Source organism: Glossina fuscipes, unplaced genomic scaffold, assembly GCF_014805625.2.
Source record: "Glossina fuscipes isolate IAEA_lab_2018 unplaced genomic scaffold, Yale_Gfus_2 0, whole genome shotgun sequence".
NCBI lineage: Eukaryota > Metazoa > Arthropoda > Insecta > Diptera > Glossinidae > Glossina > Glossina fuscipes.
This window is the reverse complement of record NW_023998414.1, coordinates 19,299,892-19,320,539: the sequence shown is the minus strand read 5'-3', so window position 1 is coordinate 19,320,539 and position 20,648 is coordinate 19,299,892. Positions and strand designations below refer to the sequence as shown.

Below are 20,648 nucleotides of genomic sequence, written 5' to 3'. Positions count from 1 at the left end.
TAAACAGAAAAAACCAAACACGCAACCTTTGGTTATAATAAGACAGAAAGTAGGACAGACGGACGGACAAACGTGCCTAGCTGGGATCTGTAAAGTTTACTAGTGTACGTTGCAAATATTTTGATTAAATGAAGATATCCTCATACTTCGGTGGTGGATATGAAAAAATAACAAAAATATTGGAGTCATGGCTTTGCGATGATTATATGGCTTTGACTTTGTCCTGACCCTGGCCCTCATGTGGTTTGCATATTTGCTTACAATTGCAATTACAATAGGCAGAGAATAGATCTTCAACTGCTGTCTCAACGAACGCCTGGTAATGTCTTTCTAGTGGCAGATGTACGGTTACTAATGCGTATTGTAAAGTAGTGGTCAGAGAGCTACTTTTCGTAGCGTAGGTATTATGTAAGAGTCCTTCGAGCCACACTTTGTAGTATCTAAATAAAAAGTACTAAGCAGCACTATTTTGATTCAAATGCTTTCTCTCTCTGAGGGCTACACAACAATGTTTAGTGCTGACATGAATTTGCCTAAATTCAAGTTGAAGTTGTGGAAGTATACAATGTGCATCAATATGAGGAGTCAAAATAATTGGGGCTTTCCGGCAAGTAGCATTGCAGATGTACAGATAGTCTCTATGTTTAACGTTTGCGCCTGCTTTGTTTGTATTGGGTATTTTTTGAGTGCGTTGAAGGCTTTTTAGAGTACATTGTGGCAACTCGCGAATCGTTTTCGCGATATTTTTTGATATATTTTTTCATAAATAACTTTGTTAGTTGTGACAGACTTCGGATGCTTGCCAGATAAGAGTCTCTTATTGGTAGGATTGGTCATAATATGATTCCCTATGCTTTTCTCACATATTAGGAGACTATTATAAAACATCATGCATCACGATGGGTTGAATAATGTCGCATTGGGGAATAGTTAGTCTACATCAGTGTAGATTACAGATTAGTTTGTCATTGTAATAGCTCACAGCTGGCGTGACCGCTTTTAAGCAAACTAAATAGTTTGGAAACACCTGACATTTTTCAGAGTGGTTTCGTACCCATTGTCTATTGTGACTTTTTTGCTTGTCGCAAACTATTCAAGCGGAGGGCTTTTACATTCAAATCTTCAAGAAGTGATGGTAGATCTCTTTCTTTTTGGTCGCTAAGCATTGTTCTCAAACTTCAAGTGGAGCAAGTGACAAATATTTTCTCAATAGTGATGGTATAAATCTGTGCCATTGTTTTCTGAAGGCGCGCTTTCCCTCGTCGATTAAAGTTTGCGTATTGATCATGTATCATCAATAAATTGCAAGATTATCCGAGTACGTAAAAGCCGTGAAAAATAAATCAGTATTCGGAAGTTCAAATCTCAGTGCGGTAGAGTTTACCTTGGTCTTACCTGTAGTGAGTGTTCAGTCGGTAAAGGCATAACATTTATCGATTGCGCACATAGAGCCATTATGATGGGGCTACCTCCCTACATCTCCTTCCCTTTTTTCACTTCTCTGCCTTGCGGCTGACGCCGTTTTACGCGAATAGTGTACATCCCCTGAGTGATTTATCATTAAAAAAAAAAAAAGAAACTTCAAAACTCCGTTTTGTCGTTTGAACTGCTTTTTGCAATGTACGTGTGTGTGTTTAAAAATGTCTATATGTGAACTTATGTAATTGCCTTATGTTATGTTATATTTTTATGCATTCCTACGTATATATATATAAGGACTGACAAAAAGATCTAATAATGAATATCCGAATACGAAGAATTCCAAATTCGCTCTCTTCAAAACCTGTTTATGCACAGGCAATACAAAATTGGCTTTTTCAAAGTATAAAAGAAATTCTGAAAGATTAGAGTGAACAAACAAAAAAAAAAAAAAAAAAAAAATTAAAAAAAACTTATGAATTTTCTTTATTTTATAAGTTTATTATAATTGTGATAGCAATAAGTAGAGTTGATTTTTGTTATAGTAACTGCACCATAGAAAGCACCAATCGGTTAAACAATAATAATAAAATGAACTAATTAATTGTTGTCGTAAATTAAAGTTAAAAAATTAATTAGAAATAATTCCAGAAAAAAAAAGAACTAATAATTCGCTATTGCAGTTATGCCCGAAATTGTTTTTACATTAATTAATTTATTTGTTGTAATAAATAAATATATAAGCATTCTTCATCTTTGTTCTGGATTTTTCTTTGATCAGTCAGTCATTTTGTTTATTTTTGTTTTTTGTTTCTTGTTTTCGGTTTTCTCTCTTTCATTGTTTGTGTACATATATGTGCATTATGTAGTAGAACAAGTTTACTAATCATTAATTCATAACATTAGACTATTATTCATAGGCGAATAATATGCTTATTCGTTAGACGATTAGATTATAAAATCGCGGGTGGCCTTTATTGAATGGATTCATGATTTATGCCCGCTGTGACTAACGTGTCTTGTGCGGCTGTCGTGGGAATCGAAGTTTGAGCGCTTTGCTGTTGCTGTTGTCGCATACGAAATAAACGTAAAGTCATCCAAGAGGCAAATGTACCAGGAGCAGGCATAGGTGTTTGCTTTTCGAAAGCCTCCTTTTGTAGTTGATAGCGATAGAGTAACGAGCCGGCTATAAGTGCGGATACAATAGTTGCTGAGATTACCACAATAAACAGTATACTAAATCCAGGGACTGGCATGCAAATGCCGTAAACCACTTCTTCTGTGATTTTGCCCTGAAATACCGTTACTGCTTCCTGTTTTGAATCAGGGGAGAAAGCTAAATCTGCTTCCGAGATTACATCGTACAAGCCACTAACACCTACATCAGCACTTCGCGCTTTCCGATCGGAAATTACAATAGAGCGACGTTTGCGCAGAGAGTTCGATTCGTTCGTTTTGCTCGAAGCATTCAAATTAGATTTGATTTCTTTGGATTGATTTGGCGTTTGAGCTATTGTCTCAGTTCGCCTGTAAACAGGTCTGGGTATCTCATCATTATTATTCGATTTAAGAGATCTAGGACCAGCCATTGGAACACCCATACGTTTTTGGGCGTGCAACTGACGAGGGCCATGCGGAAATTTGCCACTTTTACGTAATTCCATATATTGCGCTTCATCTAAATCGGCCAATTCTTCATCTCCGAAAATTGAATCCAAATCTGCATCTTCAGGATCTTCGTGTACCGGTCTAGGAGGTAAATTGGCATTCTTTTCATGTACTGGATTATTAAATTGATCTAATATATTAGCAATGCCACTGTTAATGTGTGACAATTGCTTTCGATTGTGTATAATGTCGTCATAGAAAACATCGTGCTCGGTGAGGCCAACATTTGGGCCGTCACCTATATCGTTAGAAACACCAGATACACCTTTTTGATTAGCAGCAGCATGAACCATTTCGGACATTAAGTCACTCTGAAGCGGCATTTGATCATTTATTAAGACATCTCTACGTTCATTGGCGCCACCATTCAGTTGACAATGATCCAAACACCCATGACGACAAATTTCAACTTTGCACTTGATATGAACACTTAAAGCATCGGGAAATTTGAAAGCATGGAAGAAAGCATATGTAATAACTGTAGCTCTTTCGTCGGGTGCACGTGCTTTAAGAAATCGTGAAATCATCTTGGGCCGTAGAACGCAACCAAATTCATCCGATAAATTAATGACGTGACCGGAACCATCAGAAGCCATGCACGATTTAACACGCATATCAAATTCACCTGCAAATGAAAACGAGCGGAGAATTTAAACCAATTACTAGCATTTTCGAATTACACCGCAGCTTTGTTCTTTTTTTTTTGTTAATCTAAGTAGAATTAAAAAATGACCTTAAAATGGTTTAATTGTCTGCTGTGTTCAACTCGAACTTTTCAGAAGTTTTCTTTACATTAAAAGTTTAATATTTTCTCAAGCGTTTTAGATCAAGTAGACGCAAGTTACTTACCGCGATAATCATTAATTGCTACCACCAGCGTTAGTGTAGATCCTAATGGTACAATACCACTAACCGGCGGTGCCCAAGGGCCTTTGCCGTGTTGTATTTCCATCCAGCAATCGACGTTGTCACCTGTGAATTGGAAAGTTATATATTCGGAGCTATTCATTTTACCGACTAACTCTTACCTCTAAAATCTAATTGTATTACATCTAGGTCAGCAATTACCATTGGAGGCTTTGATGCCGTCTTTTCATAATCGTTGAACCACTCGCAACGCAAACGTTTCGCTTCATCCCAGACTTCTAACAAATCTTTGTCATATTGCACAACAACCTAAAATAGGATTAAAAATTTAAGAATGTTTCACTCTCTTTGTGGCGCAACTTCGGAACGATTCATTCGATTCATGAATAAAAAAATGTTGATTTTGATTTTCAGTTTAGTTTTGTATCTATGTGCGAAACCTACTTTAATTTCTAGACTGCGTTGCAGTTCACTTCTATGGTAGCTTGAAATTTCTGACTTAACGAAATACTCCAAGACACTTCATACGCTCCCCAGACAAATGATATATACATTCACGAGCTGAAGCATTGCCAATTAAAGCACGTAAAAAGTACTCAATGTTGCCGAATTGAGGATTGAATGTACGATTGAAATTACGATTGATGATCGGCGAAATACTCAAATAGACACGGCCATACGAGCAAAGCCTTGACTTTGTGGACGTAACAAATGCTACCATACTTTGAAGATGAGAAAGTATGATAACTGCGCATGCGTCAAGATAAAAGTCACTCACGAATATTTTCACGCTATACTATCGAATGGATTTAATACTTAAGTCCACCAAAAATAGATGGTTAAGGACTTCAACGACTCCACAGGAATATATCAGTATTTTACGACAAATTAAGAACAAGATATATCTTAAACTATACGCGTGCCATTGTTTTCTCTCTGTTCAGAATAATGGATAGAAAATTGCAGAGAGAGATTTTCGTAAAACTTTAATAGGAATTAAATAAGAGTAAGTTTTACAACGTTAGAGCATAACTTTAGACCGGCAAAGTTTGGGTTATACCGTGGTTGCATTAAAATTCCATAGTGGTCTTCTGTAAATTTGTGTTGAATCATTAAAAGTATGTGTGTGTGTTGGCGTTTTTCGCTATGCGAACTGGAGGTAAAATTTTCTAAACTATGGTGCTGGTTTGCGCCAACACCATGCACGATTCGCCATCCCTTGCGCCTACGTGCTAAAACTATCCTACACACGCACTTCGCCGACTACTTCCCTTCGGGGACGACAGTTAGGAATTACTCCGTGGAGTTTATTCGCAATTAGCACGCTTTCTATGGTGGAACCTCAGTGTAATACATTATAGGCTTCCACTCTCTCTGCTGTCCAACCGCTGTCTTTCCAAGCGCCGTAATACTTGGAGCACTCTGCTTACATACTCGTCTATAGTGCTGTAGGCTTCATTGATGCCAGTCATCACCTGCAATATCTTGCTGGCTTCTACCACTCTCAAATCTTTTGCAGGGAAATATAGCGTGATCTGAACCCTCGTTTCTTTCCGAACATTCCGGCAAGTCTGGCGAGCTGTCGTGCCCGATCCTGTACTGGTACTTCCGCAAGCATCCATGACCAGTCAGGAACCTGGTGGGATGATAATGGACATCGCGTTATATTTGGGGTAAGCGCTAACATCCATGTTGCTTTCGTTGTTCCTTCCCATCGCTACTGCTAGATCCTCATTTTTACTAGCCCCTCGTATTTTTTCATGGCTTGTTGGGGGTGGTCGTCGATGCGACGCCGCTCGTGGATGCGCCTCATTTCATTCACCAAAATATCAATAGGCGTGGCGCCTGCAATCACACTGTTCAGAATCAATGATATTGCCATCAACTTTTCGTACATGGCTTTCACGGTGACTGTCCTCGCCCAAAGTGAGCTGACATACATCAAAACTGATGGGTCCGCGTGGTGGTTGCTGGAATAATCCTCGTCAAAGACAACTGGATGGCAGCGGCTTTTCACGTGGTGCTTTAGTCCCAATTCTTGTAGCCAAGCAATCATTCCCACGTGTGTAACGTACTTTGCGACTGCTACAACTGCTATATTGTCCACAAAGCCGATATTCCTTGCACCGACAGGCAGATGTAGCTCCAGAACGCCGTTGTACATTATGTTCCACAGGAGAGGAACAAAGACTGGTCCCTATGGGACGACCGCGGTTATTTTATGCCAACGTATATTTCGAAAGGTAACCTGTTATTATGTCAAGTATATACCTTGAAACCTTATGAGGACCTTACGATTGGTATTTCATTCCGCCGAGTTAAAGGCGTTTTTCACGTCCAATGTAACGGCAACGCAGTACTCTATATCGCCACCCCTCCATCGATCCGCGACTATAGTGCCCGAGGCAAGCGCCACTACATGTTCTATGCCGTTTGCATTAGACCTGAATCCACATTGGTTTTCTGAGAGAGCGCGTCTTTCCTTGGTCACGAGTAGCAGGCATTCGTATATGATCCTCTCCAATACTTTGTCTATTGGGTCCAACAGGTAGATGGGTTAATTAGACGGTGACTCTTTCGGTAGTTTATTACCCTTTCGAACGAGAACCAACTTTTGCACCTTCCATTTATCTGGGAAGATCTTCTTTTCTAAACACTTTGATATCTGTCCTCGCTTGTATCGCTACCTCTAAGGACCTGTTTGGGAACCCATCCGAGCCAGGGGATTTTCTGTCTTCGATCTTTTCGCAGACACTCAGTAACTCTCACGTAGTAATTGCTGGTACAGCTTCATTTTCCCTGCTGTAGAAGTCTACCACAACGTAAGGCGGTCTCTGCGGGAAAAGTGGTATTAATATCTACCGGGCCATGAGCGGACACGTGAATTGTGGCGTTCTTTGTTCTTTCACTTTCTTCAGGACGACTTTAGATAGTGTTCCCCATGGATCGATGTCGGCTTCCTGGTATATACAATCAAAGCTTCTTTTTTTGCTGCTTTTTATAGCTTCTTTCAGATCACTGCGCAGGTTTTTGTAGAAGGTCAACAGCTCGTTAAAATTTGCTCTTCTTCTGGAGCGCTGCACTTTTCGTCTGAGCTTTAAAACGCTTCCTCTCAAGGCCGCTTTTTGGTCGGTCTACCAGTAGCACAGGAATCCTCTTCTGCCTGTACTTCTTCTAGGCATAGCTGCGTCGCATGCTTCTGTCACGTTATGCAGAAGTTTGCCATAACAGTATTAAAGACGTCACGCCTTCAGCAGACTGCGTCCTCTTGCATTGTAGGCCCTGCTACCCCACTAGAGGGCCCATATTACCCCGCAGACATCTGAATTTCGTTTCTTTTTAGAAACTCAGTCCAGTACGTTTTCCATTGTTCCAAATATCGAACTTCTTTTTGTATCCAGCCTTACGCATATGGTTCACAGGGAATTTTGGCCAATTTCCAGTTCTTCTCCATTTTTTAAAGAATTTTATAGATGTTATTAACTATAGGTTAGCCAAGGTGTGACGCATTTTCAACATCGAAATTTCCTGATGCTAATTTTAATGAAACATCTTTATCCATAAATACAATGCACTCTCACAAGTCTGCGAAGCATTATCATTTTGGTCTTTGGATGCATTGCACAAATCATAAGTTATTTGTAATTTAAACAATAATAAATCAAATGGAGATTAAAGTACATTTCAAAATTTAATAAAAAAAGAAAAAATTATTTACTTTTTAACTATGAAATGATATTATTTTCCAAGTTATTTTGAGACGTTGTCAAACTACGTCTTTGAATGCTAAGTATACTTGATCCTGAAATTTGACATAAGCAACGTCCAGATGATCATTGATAACTTACTTATAGGTTACCAAAAAATGTCAGTTGACGCAGTTTCGCATCTTATATGCTATTATAGATTGCTTTTTTCTTTTGATCCGTCAAATGTAATTTTTAATGACATTATATTTCCAGGTAGTCGACGCAATTGCTTCTAAGGATACTATAGTCAATTAAAACGAGTTTTTATTTATTTTTAACAGAGATCTGTTGAAGTAACATTGTATATATATATACATATACATATATATAGCGATTGCTTCGTCTTTTTCAGTTTCCAACAGAATTCTTTTCAAGTAGTTGCTAGTACGTGGAAAATCTCCTATGCTTAATCGCACGGTTTTGTAGACAACTAAAATCATTATAAAATTGAAACTATGTAACACTGTACTGAAAACGGATTGGATTGAACCATTTTATCGACCACTCTTCATAAGGCACTTTATGATAAAAAAGTCAGTTAGTGAAATATATTACAATTTTTCAAATCTCAAAGTAAAAATTTGAATCAGATAAGGCGATGTTTTGAACCCAACCTTATATAACAACAGTTCGTATGACATGTGAGTCTTTATCTGGGAAAACAGTCGAATTTTTTAAATTTCTCTGTGACAATTGGTCCGTAATAGTAATTGGACATAGAAATTAAGTGTACCGAATTTGCACTGCATGGGTCTACTTTTTAGACCTCTATCTAGGCCCTTATATGGTATAAAAGTCTAATATTTAATACTTTATGATGCAAAAAATTGTAAAGAATAATAAGATCTTTGACAAAAGAAATTAAATTCTCCAAATACCTGCACGATAGATCAGTTGCCATGAATAGTATGAATTTACATGGATGCATAGTACGATCCGCTATGCAAATGCATAAAACAATATATTAGGCGTAGTAGTGTAAAGTATTGAATAGTTAATCTTGTCTAACTGTAATGTTTTTTTTTTTTTTCTTTACTTGCTTTTCTATAGAAACTTACCGTATTTTCATAGAACTGACCGTTCAAATCTGGTTTCGTACCACATCTTGAATATGAAATGCGAAATGAGAAAAACGTTTTTCCCGTTGAAGGCGGCACGTAAACGCAACGAGGATCACTGTGTTGCCCTTTATAAGAAAAAAAACCAAAAAAAAAAGCATAGATGCGTTTTATTATATGCTTGAAGTGTAAGTGACATTCAATCAATGAAAAAAGTGAAATTCACTAACCTTTTGAACTCACAATACCCTCGAAAGGATGAGAAAATGTTAAATGTACATCCATGTGATCTTTACCGCACATCACTTCCAATGAGATTATGTTTGGCATACCTTCTGGCCTCTCCAGTGGCCACAATTCATTACCAGCTAAGACTAAACTAAACTGTGAAAATATATGAAAAGAAAAAATAATATTATAAAAATAATATATAAAAGTATAAAGTTAGCCCCTACTGAGAGCACATATGCATGTTTTTTAGCTTTACCTTAAGAACAAGCTAGCATATGCAACGCTATGTATTACCATATGGTAAATAAAATGTTCAAATTCTTACATAGATAAATCTTCACACATTTATGTTAATGATTCGTATACAGTCACCAGGCCCATTAGGAACATACCCTACACCACTTGTGGTGCAGTGTATATTAAGTTTGTGCGGCCATAAGTATCGCCGAAACGTGCTTAAGATATACATATCTTATCATGCAGATGGATTCAGAATCGATCGAAGCTTGCTTGTCCCTCCGTGCAACATGTCCGTCTAATGTCTGTCCATGTATTTTTGTGTTTAGCTTATCGGTCGCCATTTTTAAATTTGATACACTGACCTGTTTTGGCCCAATCACAAACGGTATTGAAAATGGTTCGAATCGTATCGTTTTTTCGACCACTCCCTACATAAAAACTTATTCTGATACGGATTTGGATGAAAAAATATTCTAATTTTTAAAATTTCACGACGAAAGTCGCTGGCACCTTGGATCGAATCCGAATCGAAATTTTTTGAAACTCTTGTCACAAAATCGTTCCAACTTCGTGTTGAACATGCGTTCATAATAATAATTTGCACGGCGTAGGTCAATTTTTTGAATGCCAAACCATTTAAGGGTTTTAAAGAAAAATAAGGCTTTGCATGCCATAAGGCTTTGCATGGCTAGTAAATTAACCCTAGGGAATATGGATGACGTAGCTCTATTTTTTAGAAGGCACCGCATATGAGGAGATCTCATGAGAGCAGGCCTTTCCATTGCGGCAAAGTGTAACTTGTGGTTCGTTATGACGGAAGAGTAACCGGAAAATAATAAAATCTTTGGTAAGGAAATTAAGCTTGCTAAATTTGGAGTCCGTTAGTTGACGTTTTGCTTATCCTTTAATATGAGGGCTTTTATGAAAATTATGCATTTTTGATATCATGCATTACGAGAATGAGTGAATGACTGTATTAAACAAAGAGGAGTAGGGCGTCTACTGCTCTTAGTTGTTTTGAAATGTAATTTTAATACCAAATTTTGTATCAATATTTTTTAATTCTTTTTTAAGGGAAGACACTTTTGTGTGCACTTTTCAACAATTTGTTGAGACTTTCTTATGTTATATGTTATGAAAAAGTGGTATATCTTTGACTTTAATATTGAACGCGAATGAAAATTGTTCGGATCGCATCAATTTTTCGAAAATCTCCTGTATAGGGCGATATGGGGTATTTAATTGTCGACCGTGACCGACTATATGATATTTTTTTACTTGTTTATTTGCTTTTTTTTTTAAGCATAATCATTATATGGTGAGCTGGGCTTGGCGCAACACGCAATAATGAAAGATTTCTTTCATTTTAACCTCATAGATCCTTTCACGCATCCGGTCAGATGAATGCTACGTCAATGAACATGCAACATATCCAACTTCTGATTACATGAAAACTTTTTCTTAGCGGCTTGTAATGCTTTCTCATGGTTTTTTACATCGTTTTAAAGTCTTTGTGTCTCTTTTCTTCTTGCTTTACCTCTAGTAAGTATATGAAAAAATTAATTCAAAATAAGCTATAATGTGGAATGCAGTCGTAGTAAATGGTAAGAACATCGTGTCAATATATCGTAGGTTGAATGAAAAAATACATGAAAGACAGACAGCCAGCCAGCTTAAATCCATTCACAGTAGATAATTTGTCAAGGATCAATCCAATACAAAGTTAATTCATTTTAAATTTACATACATCTAAACAAGTTTAATGTAACTTGTGTCGTATTGAAAAGACATACATACATATAGGAGAATTTTCATTGCGATGTGCTCATATAAATTGTTTAATTTTGCACATATTGTACTAAAGATAAGGTTCGTGATGTTATCAAAAAATATACGATTTTCAAAACAAAATATCCATACGAAGTGCATATATATATATATATATATATATATATATATTCAAGTTAGACATATATATAGATAAATATACGGATATATAACTATTTAAAGATATATGCATATATCAACAGTGTAATAACATAGTTTCTTTGAAAATTGTTCGTTTTAATACTAGATGATAACATACAACACCAACTAACTAACTAACTAACTAACTAACTAACTAACTAATTGACTAACTAACTAACTAGCTAACTAACGTTTCATAGTTTGTTAGAACAGATAGCATCGATCGTCATACTATTGCTTAATTCTTGCTACTTCAGCTGATCATCGGACTGTGAATGGTGCCAGTTTGTCTGAAAGTAAAGCGAATGCAATGCATGTAAAATTAATATTTCGCGTTTTTCAGCGTACACTTTCACATCAGCGTTTCAAATTCTTCTACTTTCTCTCTTTCACTGCATGCATATGTATGCGTATTAGTTTCATTCTTTCTCTTTCGCTCTTTATTTTTTCCGTTTTCTTGAAAAATGCTTAAGCAAACGCATAATACACTCCTTAACATATGTACGGTTATATCTTTATATACACACACACACATTTATAAAGATGCAAAGAATTGGATCAGATTTTATGTTAATTCATTTTACCCGGTTTTAAGCTGTCTTTTCATATCACAATTTTCTATAAGAGATGATGAGCCTAGCAAGAAAAGGCGGTTAATAGGTAAACATTACAGTAGCGATAGTGACATCGAATAGAATACTTTTGCTTCCTGAAATGTTATCATATTCATATATATATATATATATTTCGCAGATGCAAATGGGTAAATGCTTAACATGTGAATTCCTAAAATATATATATATATTAGATTTTATTTCCAATATATTTTCATTATTTTCCTCTCTTGATTTCTCAAATTTTATCATTCTATTTTCTTTTATAAGCAGGTAAACGACGTCTTTGTCATACCCGCGAAAAAATTTCTCTTGAAGCAGCAAAACGTCTTAAATGAGCCATACTCATGCTTGATTAAATACATATAAATAAGAACATATAATAAGCCATATAAAATATCATGTGCATGTTTGCGTGAAATATACTTTCATTATATTATATTAGAGTTTTATTTATGGTTCAATATGTAAAAATTGCAAAAAAGAAAAGAAAAGAAGAACAAGAGAGAAACAACAATGAGATGCACTAAGGTGGGCAAAGTCTGAAATAAATTGTAATAATTCTATCGTATGCACTCAGCACGCAATTGACGACATTAATATTAATAGACAAACAAGACTAATTTAGCACTTTTCTTTAAATATCCCACATTACTTGTGATACAGGGTATATTAAGTTTGCTCGGCCGTACATAACACACAAACAGGCTTAAATTAGACGCGCTCTTTGTTATACCGATCGTTTCAGAATAATTGTCGTAGTGAAAACTTGTTCATAATAGTAAATAGGTAATGAAATCAATCTATAAATCTATTTTCTGAATTCCACCGCATATAACGATTCCCAAGAAATGTTAACGCTTATATGCCAAACAGACCTAATCAAGTAGACTAAATTTGAACCACATGGGACACGACTTCATATAGAATTTCTCATGAATTTCAATGTTTTTTGATGAAAACTGGACTATTGTAGCAATTTAGTAAAAAAATTGCTGATAGGGAATTTGGATTAGATCGGTCTATTTTTTAGACCCTAACATATATAGAGGTTATCCTGAAAGACAAGCTATTGTGTGAAAGAAAAAAACTGCAATTTCCAGTTTTTTATGACATAATCTGAAAAATAGTCAAATTCTCAAAATTTTTAGAAGGTAGTAAAGTGTGCCAAATTTGGATCACGCTATATGAGGTTTGGGCAACCTTTGAATAAGCGAACTGTCGTCAAGTGTACATTTTTGCATGAAAATAATATGAAAATCGTACCAAAGAATGTGGCGTAGGGTGTAGATCTAACGATCGGCTTTGCCCGACTATAATGTCTTTGCTTGTTTTGCGCAAAGTTGAAAGTGATAACTATTTAAGCCAGGCTATAATTTTTCAAATTTTTCCTCTTAGTAGATCAAAATCTTTGTGACTTAATTTAGTAGATAAAGTTTCAAAGCCTTACGGTTGTCAATTGCACAAGAAGGTAGGCATATATGGTTAACTAAATTTCGTTAATTAAATTTACATTCTTTTTGTTAAAGAAAACTGTTCTACGAAGTTAGGATCTATGAGTAATACAAAGACATTACCTCTAACTTTGGGAATAGTTTGAGTAATTGATTGATTCATTTAAAGTTTAAAATAAATAGACTTATACTCTTGTGAAATTTTCAAACCCGCAGTCTTTATGGTATGTTAATAAATATGTAGAATTCATGGAGCATCTAAATTTCCCATCTTTGAACAATGCATAGGCGTTGCAAAGTCTTTTACTGCAGTAGTAGTAGTAGTAGTAGTAGTACTAGTAGTAATACTACTTTGTATATTTCGTTTCACTTCATAAATCTTAAGCTCAAGCAATGATAAGATATAAGTATTAATGAATTTCTTTTTACATTTAAATTTTGAAAATAACAATATTTAATATCCTAGAATCATATCTGAAAGTTTTCGTCTAACAGCCTAAAACTTTATTTCATTATAAAGCGCGAAAAGCCTTGAAAACCCGATATATTAAACAAAATGTATTCTTTGTATCGCTTAGAAATCTCCTTAAAAGAGTTCGTAAATTATTTAATGTAAAGGGTTAAATGAAAGAAATCGTCTCTTCGTCTGTCTATACGTCCTATGAAAAATTTAGCATTTAACAGGTATTTCCTTACGCGATTTACACGCAAAGCAATTTTTGAAATCGATTGAGTAACCACATTAGGCTGACATAATTGCTGGCGATTTTGATTTATGCATTATGCAAACAAACAATATCCTGAAGGTATTCGACTTAATTACGTGGGCATAATTGCGATGAGTTGTCGGTTTCGTGGCGCGATTTTTACACATTATTACATTATTCATAGGCAAACCGTAAGTTATGTAACAAGATCTACGGTTAACGCGACAATTGTCTTAGATGTCGGCTGAAGCTATAAGTAAATTATACGCGGCAAAGGAAAACGGTAGAGTAAATAAAAAAAGCAGAACACTTACCATTAATTGTAAAATAAATATAAAACTAAATCTAAGGCCCCACACTTGTGTAGGACCTTTTTGTGGGCTCCACATCCTGGAGCTATATCCCGCAGTAATTAATCTGAAAAATAAAAGAGAAAACAAAGCAGATAATAAAAAAGGGAACCGAAAATTGAGTAATATAATAAAAAAATTTGCGGTTGGCATCTTCTGTTTTCAGACGGTACTAAAACGGACGTTTGGTGCGCAGCGTATGCAGTAGTAGATCGAGAGAGCGAGACCATGTCCAAGTTAATCATGCCGTGCATTAAAGTGCTTCAATAGCTCGAAAAACAGAACTTAAACGGTTACCGTCAAAGATACTATGCCGATCATAAAAGCTAACCGAAAGCCGTCCAGCTAGAACTCTGTTAGCAAAATGAGAAATACCACCGCCACTTACGGAGCTAAGACGAAAACTTCTTAAATATAGTTAATATTGTTAAGATCGCCTTGATTTTTCGGCACAATATTACTCCCAATCGGAAAAATATTGCATCGGTCATAGGACACACACTAACAATACAATAGAAACTGACAACGTCTCCGTTTCTAGAAGCAAAAAAAAGCCCAAATGAGTTTTGCGCCCAACAAATATAACGGTAATAACGTCCGCGTATATTTTATAAGAGAATATCGAAATTTCATTCTTTTTTTTTTCCAAATTTTTTTGCAAGACAAGGAGCATAGCCCACGTCAGTTTCTTGCTTGACTAATGATTAGAATAAAATCTGTTTGATAAGATGACTGTTGGTTAAATTCTAACTTTCAGGAAAATTGAGAAATTTTTCTTTGAATCGATTCGTTTGCACTTTCGAAAGTTCAATGATAAGCGTTCAGGGATGGGAATCGACCCCAAGCAAACGAAATACGATAACTAGTTAGAATTTTGCGCAGATATACGCCTGCGCGAATGGTGCCTGAAAAACGTTTACAAATAAATTAGATGTGATTGAGATGTGAACGAAAAATGAATATTTTATTACATCGTAACTGAGGATTCCAGAGTAGCAAGCACAATGGCAGAAATGTTAACATTATATAAAAATGCTTCTTTCCTTCGCAGCAAAAGTCTACATCCAGAGGTTGCATTCTGCCAGCCTTTCTAAAATATTAGTCTGTTATTATTTATATGGCATATATATATATATATATATATATATATATGTAAACGTATATTTATGTCTATATATACATGTTCATATTTATATATGTACAGACTTTCTGGTATTAATTATTTTATAATTCGTAACAATGTGTTGAAAATGAACCGTTCATTTCTACCATAATTTTCAATTAAATACCGTTTAAATGTAGCATAAGTATGTAGTGCATGGCGAGCACAAAACTACTTACTATCTTGTCATTGGAAAAATAAAATGGAATGAGCGTTGATGTCATACGACTATTTAAATGGTAAAGACTGATTTATCCGATATGGTGGTCAAGTGTTGTTTTAGAAACACATTTTTATATACGCACCCAAAAAGGGAGCACTTTGGCATCGTAACGTACTCAACATTTAAAAGAAGAACGTATTCGAAGATAGATTCTCAAATAAGTAAATGATTGCGGCAATAACTTTGCTGCTTGTACAATAGCTTAGAGAGTTACGTCTTAAAAATTCTAGTTATCTGCTTATGATAAGCAACCATTTTTCAATTATTATGAAAAGCATAAAATGCGCAAGAAGGCCTTTTAGCATAACATACGCAAAGAGCAGTCACAAGCACAGATAGCTCTAAGAAACAGATATCGAACAATAGTGCCTATCCTAAGCATTGTCTAATTTGTTGTTTGATAGAGTCAGCTTCACGCTTAGTTGAAAAATGTTTCTGACCGGCTTACTAATACATCCGTAATTAACGATAAGATCTAGTCTAGCGTGCGTTAGAATAAGTGGAAAATAAAGTTTGAAATATATTCGAATTAAAATTGCATCGTTAATCGTGGACGTACAAAAACATGCAGGTGACCTTGACGAATATTTCGGTACGAATTTTTCAAAACTAAATATTAACGGGATCGAAAGTTTGTAGGCGAGAATTTGAAAAAGTTTTCCATGTTTTTCGAGGTTTAGTTTTTTCCACATGATGAGCTTCTATGTGGACAGATCACGCCCACTTTTTAACCTTTCAGCTACTTATCTTCATGTTTGTGAACCGTCAACTTGACGAGTTTCGATAAAAGTACGCATACCAAAAAAAAAAAAAAAAAAAATTAAAATGTCTACTAAGGTTACATCATGAAATAAGTCACGATTGGCTCTATAAGTAGAATTAATTGATAGTCGGTGCTTGATATATAAACATGAACCTCAACCGTAAGACATTTCTGTTCGTTTAACATGAATCAGAGAAGAAAGCATATATAGAGATGTAACAATAAATAGAACGGGAATGCTTTATAGGAGTGTTTCACTTCAAAATTATCGCCAGACAGATGGATGTATACATAATACAAAATATACGGATGTATATATACACGCAAACACAAGCACTTGTCATTTAACGTACAATTGTTACAATTAAGTGATTGTTAGAAAATTTGGTGATCGAATTAATTCTTTTTTTCTTTCAAGTCTTGTCTGCCACAGCACGTGTACGTGTAGAAGGATTAGATTTATTAAATACAACTTTCACGCAGCAATGAACATCGTAGACTATATAAATCAAGATAAATTTCGTGACAGACGTGTACGTCTGTCAGTTAGTTTGTTTCTGTAAATCAAGGGATTGCATACACTGTCTTCAAACTATCGCTAATAGAGCCGTAGATAAGGCGCCCAAAACAAATAGATGGGCCAAACGATGTATTCTACAAAAATGCATGAGTATCTATCCTTTGCATTTTCTGGTTGTCCACAAATCGCTGCAAAAAAAAAAGTGTATCAAATACTTATCGTCATCCTTAAGGGTCTATCTTTATGAGTAATTGTCCAATATTGCCAGTGCCAAATATATATTGTTTCAATCATTCGCATTATGTGAGCATAAAGCTTTTACCATACGTCTTAGAAGTTATGGGGAATAAATTTCAAATTGCTTACATAGGCAAATTTTGACCTGATATACCCACACTCTGTGAAACATAGAGAAACACGGATATCTTGTAATCCAAGTACAGCACTCAGGATACCGAATTTACCTATCTACGCATAAACACATGTACTGTGAGTAAATATGTGTTGCTTTTCGAATTTGTTTGTATAAGTCCATGCGCGGACAAGGTTACTTCTTTAGACGACTTCTTTAACCGATCCAACACCATATCTTCCGTACATTGCAGTAATCGTGAATGTAAAATTGTGGTTGCTGGCGAATTCAAATTTTGACTCCTGTAATTGTAGAGAAAGGTAACACGACAACTGTGGCACTTGCAAACTGTCTAACGCAGTTTATAAGCGAATCAAAGCACATCCCAAGCGTTGGTAGATTACACCAAACACTGTTGATCGTTCTTTTACACTGCATTTAAAAAAATACTAAGTGAAGATTGGGGCACCATTTGGCAACTCGCACTACTGCATCGTTTTTGCATCCTTCTTATATACTAACTTTCCTCATGTTTCTTCCTGAGCGTGAAATACTAATGAAAACGTGAAGTTTTCAGAAAAACTCAAATCAAAGTCAGAAACGAAGTCGTGATGTCTTAGCCAAAACGACTAAACTAATCTGCATTGTAAACAATCTAGATATAGATGCAACGACGTGCTCTGTCGCGAAAAAGCTCTGCAGTGTCGGCGCCTACGTGGTAAAGGCCTTGGCGCATCAAGCAACAGCAAGAGAGTCGTAAGGATTTATTCTTCCTCCCCCTTTCTTTCGGGGTTGTTTTCATTAACGACCGCCTGTGCATGACATATGACAGCATCTTTTGCTAAGGGGGTCCGTTTAGTTAATGACAATGCAGCACTAAGCTAAAAAATAAACGTTGGATGATGGGTGAGACACTCGACGGATATTTCGCGAAAATATGTGAATGAGGTCGGGCAAATAGGGTAAACTCTAACGATACCAAAAAGCAATGCTTTCTCTTAACCGGCACATGAAGTAAACGATCAGCAGCTCTCAACTTTCGGGATTGAGTAGGAGGAGTGTTTGAAGTGTCGAAAGACGTCGCGGTATAAAAAATACTTCACTGCAAGCGATATTAATGCCATTTACACGGCCATTATTCGGCCAAAATTAGAGTAAAATTCGCAAGCGCTTTTCGCGAAAGATCTAAATATCCCTGAGCATCGACTTAGTGTGGGCTGCGTTGCGCTTACAAATAGACATACCCATGCAAGTGTTCTACAAAGCATTGTAAACCAATCAAGTCCTTTAAGAGGATTACACGGTTTTCTCAGGACTCTCACCCAAGCTATGGAGGCGGCCGTATACCGCACGGCACTCTACCGCTACTTGTCATGTCTTAAATGCATTGCTTTAACAGCACTACTGACTGTTCGCCCATCAAGCCGGATCGGCAGATGGTCCCTACAAATTCAAGAATACAATTTGAAGGTTAAGTAGACACCTATGAGAACCAATTGTCTTGCGAATATGTTGTCGGACATCTTTATGTATTACGAATGCTACTGCTGCCATTACTAAGGACATAGACGGCGTATATATTACCGATAGAAGTCATTCTTCTTTACAGTTTGATAGGTCTGTAGGGTAACGCATAACTGTACAATGCATACGAGGGGATTGCACTTTGTCACTGCCTGGTACGGACCACACATAAATACATTGTGAGTAGCTAGCAATGTGTACACCTTGTAGGTACTGCAAAGGACACTCATACACATGTACAAAAAAATACCTTTAGAAACATGACAATGGTCTCAACCACCTACACATGCATGTGTACGCATAATATTACACTATATTGTTATTGTATTAACACATGTAGATTTTGTTTGTTTTCTTTCGTAAGTATTAATAAAGAAATTTTGTCTAAGAAAATCGAATATATATCACATTGTTACACCTCCTTGATAAAGAATAATATGATGATAAAGAATCATAAAATTATTGGATACTTTCACGCTTCAACTCGAACTGAACGGTGAATGTAAAAAAAGTTTGTGAGAATAAAGTTTTCTTTAATTTTTTATACGATTTTTAGTGAACTCTTAGTCTTAGTCTAACATGTATCTTTACGAAATCAAGGCAGTTAGATCGAGTGTATAGTAGGACGACCTATTGTGCTACTCTTTGTTTACTCTTATTAAAACGTACAAGCTACGCTTCTCACTATTAAATTGCTGGTAGTCCTAGATAGGCCCCTTACAATATCGCATATGGCATATCGCGAGCGGTTGGAAAATTTCCCTTGTCTTCATTGAGTGCACAAATTTCGATGGTCATTGCTTATAAGACGCTAATATTTCGAACCACTAATGGTAACATTGCCTGTTTTGAACATGCCTCAATTCAGGTACCCCAATGCGTGTACTTAGATTTGTTTTTTTTTTTGTTTTTATAATAATACGAGAGTTTCCAATATTCTTGACTTTCTTAAATTGTTCTTTCGAAAATAATTCCTTTATATCCCTTATTGTAACCGAAATAATACGGTCATGTGTACAATTAACTTGTGGTAATATTACCTTTTGCTAGCCTCAAGGTCATTCATTAATTTTATCATTTTTATAGCAAAAATTGCAACATTTTCTTGTTTGTTTAGAGAAAGTTTCGGTAATGATTTTTGTTAAAGCTTTGTTAAGCTTCTTGAAAGTTGGAAGTGATCAGAAGCTTTGAAGAAAGCGTTACATCAAATGTTTTGTTCGTTGGATAATCAATGTTAACCGCAATCAACTAAGGTATCCTCACGACAAGAAAGCACAAAAAGAAACAATGCAAAGCAATGTAGATAAGCGTTGCCAGCTGTTAAATATCATGATTCATATGCAGCTTTTCCAAGGTGCATATATATATATATATATATATATATGTGTGAGAAGTGGATGTTATACATTTTGAATAATTTAAGCTGCACTTAATATGCTTTTATGCCTCTATTTACTATCTTGTTAAGTCAAGGGATACACGTCTACAAAAAGCAAAGATTTACGTTGCCATGTACGTAGGTGAAAATCCTCAAATTATCATTAAAAAATTCCAATAGATATATAAAAGTTCTTTGTGCTTTTAAAAGCTTACCTTCATCTATAGAATGCTCTGTAATATAAATAGGAAGCTTCCGCTCTCATAATACGTTACTTTTACGGTATTTTCAAGAAATTTATATAATGAGCTATTTCTACATCCTTCTTAGGATATATTTCATAAATGAAAGGAAACATCAAAAAAAGGCGAGATTAGATATCTCTCTCGGCCGAAGATAAG

General features: G+C 35.7%; 1 protein-coding gene across 1 annotated transcript; it reads right to left on the bottom strand.

Annotated features, from left to right (window-relative positions):
• Window positions 1–2,239: 2,239 nt before the first annotated feature.
• On the bottom strand, window positions 2,240–14,370 carry LOC119641751. Its single transcript, XM_038040590.1, has 6 exons — window positions 14,290–14,370; window positions 8,992–9,145; window positions 8,762–8,889; window positions 4,116–4,263; window positions 3,937–4,059; window positions 2,240–3,712 (listed from the first exon to the last, which is right to left on the bottom strand). Exons 1-6 carry the CDS (start codon window positions 14,362–14,364, stop codon window positions 2,394–2,396), a joined length of 1,947 nt encoding a protein of 648 aa, XP_037896518.1. The 5' UTR covers window positions 14,365–14,370; the 3' UTR covers window positions 2,240–2,393.
• Window positions 14,371–20,648: the final 6,278 nt, after the last annotated feature.